The sequence below is a fragment of the Bombina bombina genome, chromosome 1 (genome assembly GCF_027579735.1).
Source record: "Bombina bombina isolate aBomBom1 chromosome 1, aBomBom1.pri, whole genome shotgun sequence".
Lineage (NCBI taxonomy): Eukaryota > Metazoa > Chordata > Amphibia > Anura > Bombinatoridae > Bombina > Bombina bombina.
The window spans coordinates 688,459,414-688,476,981 of NC_069499.1; the positions used below are offsets into that span (position 1 = coordinate 688,459,414).

Genomic DNA, 17,568 nt, shown 5'->3' on the forward strand with positions numbered 1-17,568 from the left:
GTGCAGAGGTGTCTGAAGTTTATCAAAAAATAATAACCTGTCTCAGAACAGGGCGGGCCGTGGACTCATCGTGTCAAAAAAGAAACAAATTTATCAGGTAAGCATAAATTATTTTCTTTTTAAAGACACAAGTCCATGGATTTCATCCTACTTGTGGGATACAATACCAAAGCTATAGTACACGGATGACAAGACAGGGAACCTAAAACGGAAGGCACCACTGCTTGAAGAACCTTTCTCCCAAAAACAGTCTCAGCCGAAGCAAAGATATTAAATTTGTAAAATTTAGAAAAAGTTTGAAGAGAAGACCAAGTCGCAGCCTTGCAAATCAGCTCAACTGAAGCATTATGTTAGAATGTCCACGAGGAAGCAACAGCCCAGGTGGAAGGAGCCGAAACTCTTTCAGGAGGCTGCTGTCCAGCAATCTCATATGCAAAACGAATGATACTTTTCAACCGAAAGGAGCCGTAGCTTTCTGACCCTTACGTTCTCTAGAAAAAATGTCAAACAGAAAAGACGATTGACGAAAGTCCGTAGTCGCTTGTAAACAAAATTTATTTTTTTAAAACACGGACTATGTCCAAATGTGCAGAAGACTTTCCTTCTGAGAGAAAGATTAGGACACAAGGAAGGAACAACAATTTCCTAATTAATGTTCTCGTCTGAAACAACCTTAGGAAGAAAACCAAGTTTAGTACATAACATCAAATGAAAAATAAGGCAAGGCGAATTATATGGTAATGCCGAAAGCTCAAACACTCTTCGAACAGAAGAAATGGCAACAAGAAATAAAACTTTCCAAGATAACAACTTAATATCTATGGAATGCATAGGTTCAACAGTACCCCTTGAAGAACTTTAAAATCTAAATTCAAACTCATGGAGGAGCAATTGGTTAAAACACAGGCCTGATTCTAATCAGAGCCTGACAAAAGGATTGAACATCTGGGACATCTGCCAGACGCTGGTGTAACAAATTAGATAAAGCAGAGATATGAACCTATAGGGAACTCGCTGAAAATCCCTTCCTTGAAGAAAATACAAAATCCTGGGAATCCTAACTCTACTCCATGAGTAACCCTTGGATTCACACCAATAAAGACATGTATGGCCTATTTTATGGTAAATCTTCCTAGTTACAGGCTTACATGCCTGAATTAAGGTATCTATGACCAAATCTAAGACACCTCGCTTGTATAGGATCAAGCGTCCAATCTCCAAGCAATCAGCCTGAGAGAAACTAGACTTGGGTGGAAGAAGGGACCCTGAATAAAATGTCCTTCCTTAATAGAAGTGTCCAGGATAGCAGAGATGACATGTTCACCAGATCAGCATACCAAATCCTGCGAGGTCACGCAGAAGCGAGGAGGATCACTGATGCCTTCTCCTATTCGATTTGAACAATCACCCGGCAAAGAAGCGCAAACGGGGCAAATAGACATTCTAGGCTGAAGTACCAAAGAACTGCCAAGGCAATTAATCAGCTCGGACTGGGGGCCCTGAACCTGTATCTCAAAAGCCAGGCAGTCTGACAAGATGCCATGAGATCCAACTCTGGCCGACCTCATTTGAAAATCAGTTTGGAGAATACTCCCGGATGAAAAATCTGACTACTCAAAAAATCAGTTTCCCAAGTGTCCACCCCTGGGATATGGAACGCTGACAGATAGAAAGAAAGAAACTGGGCCGAAGCCAACTGAGGCCAGACCAGAAGAGCCTTGAAGCTCGCTCTAAGCTGCAGGAAGTCTATAAAAAGAACAGACTCCGCTTGAGTCCACACTCTGCGAAATCATGTTCCCTGAGATAGGTGATCCACAGACAACCATCATAGAAAAGAGTCCCTTGTCTCCTGATCCAGAGTTATTTGAGGAGACAAGTTTGCATAATCTCCGTTCCATTGCCTGAGTATGCTTAACTGCATAGGTCTGAGGTGGAACGAACAAACGGAAATTGAAATGACACAAGGCGCTGCTCATTTTATCAACCTTAGAAGGATGAAAGGTCGAGAGGACCTCACTGGGGATTGAACCTGCAACCCTCAGTTTATTACAGAGCTCAGCCACAGTGCTTTAGCATGCTGAGCCATCTGTCCGGCTAATGTCTATTGCCGTCACCATCAGCCTAAATACCTCTATGTACTGAAGGACTAGACCAGAATTGCCTTGATTTCCTGACCTCAGTCAGAAAAATCTTCATTGATATGGAATTCATCATGATCCCCAAGAAAGCTACCCTCGTGCTTGGGACTAAGGAACACTTTTCCAAAGTCACCTTCCACCCGTGAGCTCACGGGAAGTATAACACCATGTTCGTGTAAATCTTGTTTGCTGCAAGGATGACGCCTGGACTAGTGATATTAGCCAGATAGGGCGCCATTACAATGCCCCATAACTGAAGCACCACCAACAGCGATCCCAGAGTCTCCGAAAGAACTCGGAACTGTGGCAAGACCCAAAGGAAGGACCACGAACGGGAAGTGTTTGTCCAGAAAGGCAAACCCCAGAACTTGAGACGATTCTCGTGAACGGCACGTGAAGGCACTTGACCCTTAATCCACCGTTGACATAAGTTGACCCTCTAAGAACAAGGGAGAAATGGAACAAATTAATAGTTTCCATCTTGAAGGACAGTACCCTTCTTAAAAAATGGTCTGAAGATTCCCTTCTTTTGGGAACCACAACCCGACCGGTAACCCCAGATCCAGTACCAGTATTAGAACTGGAACAGCCACTCCAAGGTCTGAGAAGTCTCCTACGCAGTGTAAGGACGTCTCTCCCTTTGTCTGATCCTCAGACAATCTTGAAAGCAGAAACTGCCTCTGAGAGGAAAACATTTGAGCTCGAAACCAAACTTGAGCGAAAACGGAAAGTCAGCCCCCTACAAGATCCAATCCCGGACCGGGGCATGTTCCCCATGCTGTCTTTGATTCAACAGTAGGCTATGTGTTCATCAAAATCTTAAAACACATATCCATAAAACAAGGCTCTAACCACAAGGTTCCAAGAGCTGGAACAGAGCCACCTATGCCCCCAGTTTGATAACTGGAAGGGAAGAAATTGAAATAAAGGAATAAGCCAATTGAAAGCTTTATCCAGTCCTGGATTTTATCCAAGGAAACTACTGACTAATAACCTCAGACAACGCATCAAACCAATATGATGGTTGCCATTGTAAACCCTGGTGTGTGTCCCATTACTAAATTTTGTCCATAGGACCATCCTCTAAGGGTATAGAAGTTCTTGTAGTGATAGTGGAAACTACTCCTTCCCCACTAAGGAATGACGTCCAGCCTCTTAGCTGATACGGCTATGGGAAACAGTCTTGTAAATATAGGAAATGCCCAAGGCACCAATTCCATCTGAAACTGAAATTCTCAGTAACATGGAAGAACCTTTTAGAATAGCAATTCCTCTAGCAATGCTTTTACCTATGTAAAAACATAGAATGCACCATAACTCCGAGTGGAGTGTGAAGGAAAAGCAGGGCACTGCATGTGGGCCATAAAATTTCAACGGAAACTATAGGAGAAATTTGTGGCCATTGTTAACAGACTCCCAACAGCAATCGCCGGAGAGGGAGTAGGTTCAAAAAGAAAAAATAAATTTGACCAAATTTTAATACATTTTTCACATTCCGAACGATACTGTTCCTTTAAATCTGAAAAGTAACTATTCTTGTGAGCGTTTATTTCATCCTCATCACAAAAGGATGAATTAATAAACAGTTGACATACATTTATTATAATGTAAGTAGAACAAAACGTTACTGTCTCTAAATCTTAAAGTAACTCATTTTAGTGTGTTGTTGTACCATCCTACGTCACAAGGGATGAATCGACTTATTTCTGTCGTGCAGAAAACAATCCAATAACAATATTAATATTGCTGCAACAAGACATCACTATGTACATCAAAAACAATGTCTTTGCAAGGAACCGCAGAGCACTGCCTGTGGGTCATAAATTAATTTGGACACTATAAGTAAAAAATTGTGGCATGGATTGACCGGTGTCACCAGACTCCTAACAGCCATTGCTTCAGAAGGAGTATTTAAAGGGACAGTAAACCTAAACAATAATGTTATATAATTCTGCACATAGTGCGTGCAGCTCGCTCCTGCTCTGTCTGACAGCAGGAGCGAGCTGCACTTAATGTTATGGCGCGGTCGGGCCAGGCTGCGACTATACAGCTGGCCCGATGCGCTGTGTAAAAAAAACAGACCTGCTCAGCAGAGAGCGGGTCTGTAAAACGGGTATATTTGAAAAAAATTCAAAGGGAAAAAAAGGTTTAATAACGATAGCACTAAAATAATGTTATATAATTCTGCACTATGTGCAGAATTATATAACATTTTTTAGGTTTACTGACAATTTAAATTAAAAATTAACACATGAAAAATATGTTACCGTTATGTTTTTCCATTTTAATAACTTGCAGAAAATAGGGCAAAAACAGCTTAAATAATTTTGCTAGTTCACAATACCCCTCAGCAGTATCCCCCTCTGAGTAGGATGTTCTCTAAACCGGAACCCCACCGTAACAGGGAAAAAATAGGCTACATCTCAATTACGCCTAAAATATGTTAAAATATGTCTCTTTGGACCCTGTAAAACAGATCCATAAAGAGATGGGAAAACAGGACACGTTACACTCCCAATGACCTCCAGGTCGGCGTGTAGATCTATTAAACCGCCGGGAGATGAGAATGAGCGCGCTATGTAAATGGCGTCCCCCCAAGGACCGCCCTTCATGGGCGGAGACACAACAGTTATGCTAGATACAACCATACAGTCATCTCCCGGTTGGCATGTCTTCTGTAACCGCCGGGAGATGTAACAGAGTGCCCCAGAAACTAACTGATAAACAAAAAGGCGCTCAATTACCCCCTTAGTTTCCTTATCTTGAAGCATAGGGAAAGAGTCGCACAGTCATCTCCCGGTCGGCATGCTTTTTTTATGTAATCGCCGGGAGATGTGATAGATTGTCAAGGGGAATTTGAACCCTGGTCTGATTCAATTATACCCGCCTAGGGAAATATCAGCACAGACATCTCCCGGGCGGCATGAAGTTAATGTAACCGCCGGGACATTAGGTCCTCCTAAAGAGCCCAAGTAAGCTGATAGATTGCCCCTTCAACAGTTGTACATGTGCTGTCTAGTATTGTCTCCCATGAAAGGAGAAAATATACCTGAATAAAGAGCCCCTTCTCTTTCTCTAAGGGCTGCTATTATCAATTTGAGTGGCCAACTTCTTCTGAGTTCTTTTCTTTCTAAGCCCAGGAATAAAAAATGGCACTTACCTCAACCATCTCCCTGAATAGGGCAGCAACAGTATATGGGAGGCGCAGTGAGAATTATGTCCCACAAGTTCCCATTGCTTTAAAGCCACCAAATGCTCTACTGTAGAGACTGATCTGGTCTAGGCTACACCCTAGCACAAAGTAGCACTCTCAGGCACTATTTTAAAAATAATAAACTCTTGATTGAAGAATCTATAACTAACACCTCACTTTACCACTTCCTATCACTAACACAGGCAAACAGAATGACTGGAGTGGGAGGGAAGGGAGAAGCTATATATACAGCTCTGCTGTGGTGCTCTTTGCCTCCTCCTGCTGGCCAGGAGGCGTAATCCCTCAAGTAAGGATGAAATCTGTGGACTCATTGTGTCTTTAAAAAAAATATAATTTTAAATGCACAGTATTGTATATTATGTATAATATTTGACTAGATGCACTGATGCAATATATTTTTATCTGAGAAAAATGCATCTGAAAAAAAAAAACATAATTTATGCTTACCTGATAAATTCCTTTCTTCTGTTGTGTGATCAGTCCACGGGTCATCATTACTTCTGGGATATAACTCCTCCCCAACAGGAAATGCAAGAGGATTCACCCAGCAGAGCTGCATATAGCTCCTCCCCTCTACGTCAGTCCCAGTCATTCGACCAAGAATCAACGAGAAAGGAGTAACCAAGGGTGAAGTGGTGACTGGAGTATAATTTAAAAAATATTTACCTGCCTTAAAACAGGGCGGGCCGTGGACTGATCACACAACAGAAGAAAGGAATTTATCAGGTAAGCATAAATTATGTTTTCTTCTGTTATGTGTGATCAGTCCACGGGTCATCATTACTTCTGGGATACCAATACCAAAGCAAAAGTACACGGATGACGGGAGGGATAGGCAGGCTCATTATACAGAAGGAACCACTGCCTGAAGAACCTTTCTCCCAAAAATAGCCTCCGAAGAAGCAAAAGTGTCAAATTTGTAAAATTTGGAAAAAGTATGAAGCGAAGACCAAGTTGCAGCCTTGCAAATCTGTTCAACAGAGGCCTCATTCTTAAAGGCCCAAGTGGAAGCCACAGCTCTAGTGGAGTGGGCTGTAATTCTTTCAGGAGGCTGCTGTCCAGCAGTCTCATAGGCTAAACGTATTATGCTACGAAGCCAAAAAGAGAGAGAGGTAGCAGAAGCTTTTTGACCTCTCCTCTGTCCAGAATAAACGACAAACAGGGAAGAAGTTTGGCGAAAATCTTTAGTTGCCTGCAAGTAGAACTTGAGGGCACGAACTACATCCAGATTGTGTAGGAGACGTTCCTTCTTTGAAGAAGGATTTGGACACAAGGATGGAACAACAATCTCTTGATTGATATTCCTGTTAGTGACTACCTTAGGTAAGAACCCAGGTTTAGTACGCAGAACTACCTTGTCTGAGTGAAAAATCAGATAAGGAGAATCACAATGTAAGGCTGATAACTCAGAGACTCTTCGAGCCGAGGAAATAGCCATTAAAAACAGAACTTTCCAAGATAACAATTTTATATCAATGGAATGAAGGGGTTCAAACGGAACACCTTGTAAAACGTTAAGAACTAAGTTTAAACTCCATGGCGGAGCAACAGCTTTAAACACAGGCTTGATCCTAGCTAAAGCCTGACAAAAGGCCTGGACGTCTGGATTTTCTGACAGACGCCTGTGTAACAAGATGGACAGAGCTGAAATCTGTCCCTTTAATGAACTAGCTGATAAACCCTTTTCTAAACCTTCTTGTAGAAAAGACAATATCCTAGCGATCCTAACCTTACTCCAGGAGTAACCTTTGGATTCGCACCAGTATAGGTATTTACGCCATATTTTATGGTAAATCCTTCTGGTAACAGGCTTCCTAGCCTGTATCAGGGTATCAATAACCGACTCAGAAAAACCACGTTTTGATAAAATCAAGCGTTCAATTTCCAAGCAGTCAGCTTCAGAGAAGTTAGATTTTGATGTTTGAATGGACCCTGTATCAGAAGGTCCTGTCTTAGAGGTAGAGACCAAGGCGGACAGGATGACATGTCCACTAGATCTGCATACCAAGTCCTGCGTGGCCATGCAGGCGCTATTAGAATCACTGATGCTCTCTCCTGTTTGATTTTGGCAATCAATCGAGGAAGCAGCGGGAAGGGTGGAAACACATAAGCCATCCCGAAGTTCCAAGGTGCTGTCAAAGCATCTATCAGAACCGCTCCCGGATCCCTGGATCTGGACCCGTAGCGAGGAAGTTTGGCGTTCTGGCGAGACGCCATGAGATCTATCTCTGGTTTGCCCCAACGTCGAAGTATTTGGGCAAAGACCTCCGGATGAAGTTCCCACTCCCCCGGATGAAAAGTCTGGCGACTCAAGAAATCCGCCTCCCAGTTCTCCACTCCCGGGATGTGGATTGCTGACAGGTGGCAAGAGTGAGACTCTGCCCAGCGAATTATCTTTGATACTTCCATCATTGCTAGGGAGCTTCTTGTCCCTCCCTGATGGTTGATGTAAGCTACAGTCGTGATGTTGTCCGACTGAAACCTGATGAACCCCCGAGTTGTTAATTGGGGCCAAGCCAGAAGGGCATTGAGAACTGCTCTCAATTCCAGAATGTTTATTGGAAGGAGACTCTCCTCCTGATTCCATAGTCCCTGAGCCTTCAGAGAATTCCAGACAGCGCCCCAACCTAGTAGGCTGGCGTCTGTTGTTACAATTGTCCAGTCTGGCCTGCTGAATGGCATCCCCCTGGACAGGTGTGGCCGATAAAGCCACCATAGAAGAGAATTTCTGGTCTCTTGATTCAGATTCAGAGTAGGGGACAAATCTGAGTAATCCCCATTCCACTGACTTAGCATGCACAATTGCAGCGGTCTGAGGTGTAGGCGTGCAAAAGGTACTATGTCCATTGCCGCTACCATTAAGCCGATCACCTCCATGCATTGAGCTACTGACGGGTGTTGAATGGAATGAAGGACACGGCATGCATTTTGAAGCTTTGTTAACCTGTCTTCTGTCAGGTAAATCTTCATTTCCACAGAATCTATAAGAGTCCCCAAGAATGGAACTCTTGTGAGAGGAAAAAGAGAACTCTTCTTTTCGTTCACTTTCCATCCATGCGACCTTAGAAATGCCAGAACTAACTCTGTATGAGACTTGGCAGTCTGAAAGCTTGAAGCTTGTATTAGAATGTCGTCTAGGTACGGAGCTACCGAAATCCCTCGCGGTCTTAGTACCGCCAGAAGGGCACCCAGAACCTTTGTGAAGATTCTTGGAGCCGTAGCCAATCCGAATGGAAGAGCTACAAACTGGTAGTGCCTGTCTAAGAAGGCAAACCTTAGATACCGGTGATGATCTTTGTGGATCGGTATGTGAAGGTAAGCATCTTTTAAATCCACTGTGGTCATGTACTGACCCTTTTGGATCATGGGTAAGATTGTCCGAATAGTTTCCATTTTGAAGGATGGAACTCTTAGGAATTTGTTTAGAATCTTTAAATCTAAGATTGGCCTGAAAGTTCCCTCTTTTTTGGGAACCACAAACAGGTTTGAGTAGAACCCTTGTCCTTGTTCCGACCGCGGAACCGGATGGATCACTCCCATTAATAACAGGTCTTGTACACAGCGTAGAACGCCTCTTTCTTTATCTGGTTTGTTGACAACCTTGACAGATGAAATCTCCCTCTTGGGGGAGATAATTTGAAGTCTAGAAGGTATCCCTGAGATATGATCTCTAGTGCCCAGGGATCCTGAACATCTCTTGCCCAGGCCTGGGCGAAGAGAGAAAGTCTGCCCCCCACTAGATCCGGTCCCGGATCGGGGGCTCTCGATTCATGCTGTCTTTGGGGCAGCAGCAGGTTTCCTGGCCTGCTTGCTCTTGTTCCAGGACTGGTTAGGCTTCCAGCCTTGCCTGTAACGAGCAACAGTTCCCTCCTGTTTTGGTGCAGTGGAGGTTGATGCTGCTCCTGTTTTGAAATTCCGAAAGGGACGAAAATTAGACTGTCTAGCCTTAGCTTTGGCTTTGTCTTGAGGTAGGGCGTGGCCCTTACCTCCTGTAATGTCAGCGATAATTTCTTTCAAACCGGGCCCAAATAAAGACTGCCCCTTGAAAGGTATATTAAGTAATTTGGACTTAGAAGTAACATCGGCTGACCAGGATTTTAGCCACAGCGCCCTACGTGCCTGTATGGCGAATCCTGAGTTCTTAGCCGTAAGTTTGGTGTACTACGGCCTCCGAAATGAAAGAATTAGCTAGTTTAAGGACTCTAAGCCTGTCCGTAATGTCGTCTAGCGTAGATGAACTAAGGTTCTCTTCCAGAGACTCAATCCAAAATGCTGCCGCAGCCGTAATCGGCGCGATACATGCAAGGGGTTGCAATATAAAACCTTGTTGAACAAACATTTTCTTAAGGTAACCCTCTAATTTTTTATCCATTGGATCTGAAAAAGCACAGCTATCCTCCACCGGGATAGTGGTACGCTTAGCTAAAGTAGAAACTGCTCCCTCCACCTTAGGGACCGTTTGCCATAAGTCCCGAGTGGTGGCGTCTATTGGAAACATCTTTCTAAATATTGGAGGGGGTGAGAACGGCACACCGGGTCTATCCCACTCCTTAGTAACAATTTCAGTTAGTCTCTTAGGTATAGGAAAAACGTCAGTACTCGCCGGTACCGCAAAGTATTTATCCAACCTACACAGTTTCTCTGGTATTGCAACGGTGTTACAATCATTAAGAGCTGCTAAGACCTCCCCTAGTAATACACGGAGGTTTTCCAATTTAAATTTAAAATTTGAAATATCTGAATCCAATCTGTTTGGATCAGAACCGTCACCCACAGAATGAAGCTCTCCGTCCTCATGCTCTGCGAGCTGTGACGCAGTATCAGACATGGCCCTAGTATTGTCAGCGCACTCTGTTCTCACCCCAGAGTGATCACGCTTGCCTCTTAGTTCTGGTAATTTAGACAAAACTTCAGTCATAACAGTAGCCATATCTTGTAATGTTATCTGTAATGGCCGCCCAGATGTACTAGGCGCCATAATATCACGCACCTCCCGGGCGGGAGATGCAGGTACTGCCGCGTGAGGCGAGTTAGTCGGCATAACTCTCCCCTCGCTGTTTGGTGAAATTTGTTCACATTGTACAGATTGACTTTTATTTAAAGTAGCATCAATACAGTTAGTACATAAATTTCTATTGGGCTCCACCTTGGCATTGGAACAAATGACACAGATATCTTCCTCTGAGTCAGACATGTTTAACACACTAGCAAAAAAACTTACAACTTGGTTATAATCTTTTTTAGCAAAAACGTACTGTGCCTCAAAGAGGTACTAAACGATTAAATGACAGTTGAAATAATGAACTGAAAAACAGTTATAGCATCAAACTTTAAAACAACACAACTTTTAGCAAAGGTTTGTTCCCATTAGTAAAATAACAATAATTAAATTTGACATAAAAAATACAAAGCAACGTTTTTATTCACAGTCACTATAAGAATTCTCACAGCTCTGCTGAGAGAATTTACCTCCCTTCAAAGAAGTTTGAAGACCCCTGAGATCTGTCAGAGATGAACCGGATCATGCAGGAAATATAAAAGTAACTGACTGGAATTTTTTGATGCGTAGCAAAGAGCGCCAAAAACGGCCCCTCCCTCTCCCACACAGCAGTGAAGAGAAACGAAACTGTCACAAATAAAAGCAAAAAAGGCTGCCAAGTGGAAAATAATGCCCATTAATATTTATTCACACAGTACCTCAGCAATGTAAACGATTCTACATTCCAGCAAAAACGTTTAACATGATAAATAGTTATTAAAAGGATTAGTGACCTTTAACAGAGTAGTTCCGGTGAAATACCATCCCCAGAATACTGAAGTGTATACATACATGTCATTTTAACGGTATGGCAGGATTTTCTCATCAATTCCATTCAGAAAATAAAAACTGCTACATACCTCAATGCAGATTCATCTGCCCGCTGTCCCCTGATCTGAAGCCTTTACCTCCCTCAGATGGCCGAGAACAGCAATATGATCTTAACAACTCCGGTTAAAATCATAGTAAAAAACTCTGGCAGATTCTTCCTCAAACTCTGCCAGAGAAGTAATAACACGCTCCGGTGCTATTGTAAAATAACAAACTTTTGATTGAAGTCATAAAAACTAAGTATAATCACCATAGTCCTCTCACACATCCTATCTAGTCGTTGGGTGCAAGAGAATGACTGGGACTGACGTAGAGGGGAGGAGCTATATGCAGCTCTGCTGGGTGAATCCTCTTGCATTTCCTGTTGGGGAGGAGTTATATCCCAGAAGTAATGATGACCCGTGGACTGATCACACATAACAGAAGAAAAAAGCTTTTGACAAAATGCATTGTGTGTTCAGAATGCAGACGACACAAGTGCGGGGGTGTTTTTGGCCTATCACAGCCGGTGCCCGGGGCAGTTCAGTTTATGGGGTAATTCTATGAAATGATGCCTTCCCAACCCTATGGCCAACAAATGTTTTATTTGTAAATTTTATTACAAAATCAGAGATCCCTGGTTGCCTAGTGGGGGTGCATGACCCTCCATGCAGCGGTGGTTTCAATTTGTGAATAATATATAGGGCTAATATTGTTTGGGTGGTGCAGTAAGTTGTTACTGCCCGCACTTAGAGCTTGCATATATAATCAGATGCACATGCATGTAACTTACCTGCAGAAAGATTATTTTTAAAGGGACATACAAGTGAAGTTCACTAATGTATTGCAGTTACATACAAGTTATAGTGCAATAATAATATGCTCTGTGTGTGTTTAATCCCTTTACATTAGTTAAAGTCAGCTCCAGAGCAGCAGTGGAGTGCTGGGACCTAGTGGAGCACATCTGGTTAGCCAAAGACAAGAGTCATATGTGTGTAGCTATCAATCAGCAGCTAGCTCCCTGTGCTGCATTGTTGCTTCCTGAGCCTACCTAGGTATGCTTTTCAACAAAGGATACCAAGAATACAAACTTGATAACAGTGCAATGAATCATTAAAAAATTAAATGTTGACTTTCATGTCCCTTTAAGGACGCATATATTAAACATACTGCGCAGAAATAGATCCATGACTTGCTGGCTATAGCTCTAGTCTCTGGCATAAGCCTAGATGCTGTTGTGGGGTATATAGTTGGATAAGGGTTGGAGTTCTTAGTTGAAATATATCCATGTTGCATTAGGTTTTTATATTTGATATATAAAGAGAACATTTAGTGGTTAAAAGCTATTTATAATTTAAAGTTGTCCCAGCAATAAGGAAATGTTAAGCTCTACAAAATTAGATGTCTGGAATTTGTTTGTAGTTCAGTTGTATAAATTGCTCCTTAGTCAAAGGGACATGAAAGTCAAAATGAAACTGTCATGGTTCAGATAGAAGTACATTTTACAGTGTTATGAAACTGCACGCTCAATAAGAAAATGATTTTGGTTCTGTCTAGTGTTCTTAGTTGAAGAGCGTACCTGAATAGGCTCAGGAGTGTGCATGTGTTTTGAAACCTATATGGCAGCTATGCTTGCAATGTTGGACACTAGGTATGCTCCTCAACAAAAGATACCAATAGAAAAGTAAATTTAACAATATTAGTAAATCAGAACTTTTTTTTTTATTACATGCTTTATCTGAATCATTAAAGGGACATGAACCCCAACATGGCCTTTCATGATTCAGAGAGCATGAGATTTTAAACAACTTTCTAATTTATTTCTAAACAAATTTTCTTTGTTCTCTTGGTATCTTTTGTTGAAAATCAGGGATGTAAGCTTAAGAGCGTGCATGTGTCTGCAGCACTATTTCCTACCTCAAGACACCTACCTAGGTATCTCAAACAAAAGAGCAACATTAAAATGAAGCACATTTGATAATAGTTTTAAAGAAAAGTTTCCAGGTTGCTTCTGTGTGAATCACAAAATACAATTTTTGGGTTTCATATAAAAAACTGTAGTGAACTATATCATATTCCCATGCATTAAAGCTGTGAATAAAACATGACCGAGCCGCCCTGCATTCAGGACCTTAAAGTGTCAGTAAACCTAAAAAATGTTATATAATTCTGCACAGTGTTATCGTTATAAAACCTTAAATTCCCTTTGAATATAAGGCTTTATAACGATAACACTAATATAATGTTATATAATTCTGCACTATGTGCAGAATTATATAACATTATTTTTTAGGTTTACTGTCCCTTTAAGTGCACTCAATATAAAATACAGTATGAAAGTTTGGTACATCACACACAAATCATAACATTTATGTAAAACTTACAGGAAAACTGTGACTCCCAGTCACTCAAGGTTTCTCTCTGTGAAGCATTGAGATCTGAGAGGTCATCGTATGCATCAGTCAAGGCTTCCTTATCCAGACAGAATGTGGCAAGGCCTCTTGATGCATCCCGTCCAGCAAAGACTCCATAAGGTCCCTCTTTAGACAGAAGAGACAGCTAGGATTAGCAAAACTCATTACATAAACTATTCAGAGACATATTTGCTAAAGTTCTGTCCTAAAAACCCCTCTATGTAGCATTTTATTAATCATCTGTGCAATTTATACAAGGCCAGCTGTAGAGTCATGTGAGATGACAGCCTTACAATTGCAATACAATTAGACAGAAATGCTCTGGAGTTTATCTTACTTAATCCTGCCTACCCTGTTGCTTATGCAAGTAAACATCCTGTGATGTGACACACATCTTTATGCAGAAAAGCAAAACTCAAACGTCATCCTTTTTAAACACCTCTACCTCTGTTAAAGTGCAGTTTTACTGTTAAAGGGTCATTAAAGTAAAAAATAAATAAAAATTATATATATATATACACACACATATACACATATACATACATATACACACATATACATACATACACACACACCATGTATTGGAAGAGATCTGCATAAAGTTGTTGAGCAGATAAAATTAAAGCGATGGTAAATTTACTGCATTTTCAAATTAAATTATTATTCCTCAAGTCATTGCCATCAAAATCGCTAACTTTTTTTTTTTTTATATATCTCAAACGTTTGTTTATAATTGTAGATGTAACTTACATAGCATTATCGCTTTTCACTCCGCCCCGGGCATTACTTCCGGATCAGACTAGAGAGCGGTACCATCCGCTCTCTACGTCATTATATGGGCATCAAGGTCTTCAACTTTAGCTTTGCGCATGAGTTATATTCTGTATACAATACGCTACATGTTATGCAGTATGCGACTTAACATGTAGCGCATGCGCTTACCTACAGAGGGGTGTGTTAGGGTATTTTACAGTCGCCGACAGGCCTGGATTCTGTATGAATGCCAAAAAAAAACCTGACTTTCAAAATGAATGGCGTCTATTGTATGGGCGGAGGAACAGAAGTACAATTGAACTATATAATTAATAAATATCTTAAAATAATTAACACATTTAACAGGTTTCATGAATGAAAGTCCATATATTTTTTTTGTTTTCAATGCGATTGAATGTTGTAGATACTCATAGTTGACCATCACTTTAAGCCCCTAAATTTGTCCAGCAATCTCTGTGTACAATGTTGCAAAGTCAGCATTCATAATTTTGCAGGAAACACTTGAGTCTCTCCATTGTCAGAGTTAAACTGCAGGAAAGTCAAAATTAAACTTCCATGATTTAGATAGAGCATGCAATTTTAAACAACTTTCCAGCTTACTTCTATTATTTAATTTGCTTTACTCTCTTGGTATCGTTTGTTGAAGCATATATAGGTAGGCTCAGGATCAGCAGTGCAAAACTGGGAGCTAGCTGCTGATCTGTGGCTGCACATAAATGTCTCTTGCCATTGGCTCACCCGATGTGTTCAACTAGCTACCAGCTGTGCATTGCTGCTCCTTCAACAAAGGATATAAATAGAATGAAGCAAATTTGATAATATAAGTAAAGTTTTTTTTACTATGTATCATTAAACATTACGTGGGGAATTAAATTTTGACTTTTTAGCTTTAGAGGTTTTTTTCTAATCCAATGTTAAAATTATTTTAATCAATGTTTCATTCAAAATATAATTATAAGCACAAGAAGGTATAAAATACATTTTATCTGCTGTCTCCATCCAAAGGTCATTTATAAGATGTAAGGTAAGAGGTGATTTGTTCCTTCGCCCTAGGAATACACAGTAAGCATTTTTTCAGCATTTAGCTTACAAATTCTGTTTTAAAAAGGGACATAAAACAAGTTGAGATAGAGACAAAATATAATATATACATTAATTACTTTACCTGCAAATTTACAATTCCTTTTATGGCTGTAGCTATATCCATTGTTGCTTTGGTAGTATACAATAGTGCATAGGGATTATCTGCTGGAGCATGCCTAGAAGCTGTGAACTCAGATGAAATACAATGCCTGTGTCTAAACACTGATAAGAGGGGTGGAACACAGTATCTAGACAGCATGGCTATTTTAAGTATTTTTGATCATTTTTTTAATTATTTTAAAATACTAACCAACAATTTGTAAACAATATTTTAATGCAAACTATTTTTACTTAATTAGCCCTTTTAGGATATGCACAGATCTCAACCTGTTTTATGGCACTTTAATATGCTTATAAACTAGAGAAATAGGGTACCTTACCTTAGACTACTAATTACTATTTTTGAAATAACTGTTCATATGGCACTATCAGAAAAAAACCTACAGCACAAACTACACAACAGAATGACTTACATTAATAAAGTGTTTTTTGTGTACATGATTAGAAAAATATTGTAGGAGTGGTAGGACGTTTAGGTCTTAGAGATATCAATATTGTTCAATTAACAATGAGGCTGGAAGTGCAGTGTTATTTAGTCCTAAGGACCAGAGCTGACAAATGAATAATTATATACAAACATCAAACAAGTGACATATATAAATATTTCTGTGTGGTACAATGAATGTGTATTTATATGTCAATACTATATTTGTCTCACTCTCTTACACTTTCAAAGTGTATGCAGTATATTTTATACAAAATGCTCTATTGCCCAATAACAATAGGATATGTATAAGAATCCACGTGCCTCTCACTTATGTTGATACTATGCTCATGATTACAAATAAAATGGGCTCACAGGAGAATCGTAATTATATATACGTGGGTATGAGCAATCCTTTACAAACCCCCCTCCTTAGAGCCTATTCAAATATTACTGACTATTAACCTCTAATTTAACCCATTGCACTGTACCAAATTGTATAACTATTTTTTTTCCCTTTACGTTATTTTAATGCACAGATTTTCCTTTGTTTATTTGTTATTACCAGTTATATAAACCTATAATAATCAATCAAAACAGACAACAAACTTTACCAAATTGACCATGAAACTATAATTTGAGACTCTAGATCGAGTCACAGATAACATAGGCTACTAATTCAACCATTTGAATATTGAATGAATGACGTGTTGTCAACTATACCTAATGTCTGTTATACTGTGCGAATTTGTAAGGTATATTTACTTTACTACAATAAAGCTCTTTAAAAAAAAAAAAGGCTCACAGGATTATAACCATTTACTTATAAATATTAAAGGGACGCTAAGTCTAAAGCTGTGCTATGGAACAGTTACACGCAACTTAGGTGAAACTATCCAAACGGCAAAGATTGCCAAGGCTCGGGCTAGAAAGCAACACCAAAAAGCAATGAACAGTCCAGCACAGCAGACCACTGCACGCCAATCAGGTCTCCACCACCAAGACCAGAAAAGAATCCAAAATCCAAAGAAGGAAGGCAGCAAATGTGGAGAATAAATGTTTATTAAGCAGCAAATGTGGAGAATAAACATTTATTCTCCACATGTGCTGCCTTCCTTTTTTGGAATTTAGAAAGAAACACCACCCTGAGATGTAAAACTAACAGTTTGAAGCATCAGAAAGAATTTTCACGCAAGTTTGTAAAAATGTTCTAAAGCACCTAGTTTTACTATTTATTCACAAAAGTATACTTTTCTAATCCAACCAAATAAAATTGACCTTCTAATAGACACACAAAAAAATAAATTTTTTAAAAGAACTCATGGTCTCCAGTGATACCATATATACCCCATACAGAATACAGATCCATGCAATATTAAATCACTTTATGTATATCAGGGGGACACGGTCCCTTCATAATTACTCTATTCTTGAAAGAATTCCCAATAAACCGGAACACTCAGGAGTGCTTAGCAATACATCTATAAATAATGCATGCAGAGATATACTAAAATCAGAAGTACAAGTCTATAAATTTATTAAAAAAAAAAGGC

General features: G+C 40.2%; 1 protein-coding gene across 2 annotated transcripts in view; it reads right to left on the reverse strand.

The window, feature by feature from the left end:
- Positions 1-17,568, reverse strand: part of PGRMC1 (progesterone receptor membrane component 1) — a 75,270-nt gene that overhangs the window by 32,755 nt on the left and 24,947 nt on the right. For both annotated transcript variants that reach the window (XM_053699181.1, XM_053699180.1), the window contains one exon: positions 13,585-13,740. In XM_053699181.1, the coding sequence (XP_053555156.1) occupies positions 13,585-13,740 (156 nt within the window). The remainder of the gene's footprint in view (positions 1-13,584; positions 13,741-17,568) is intronic.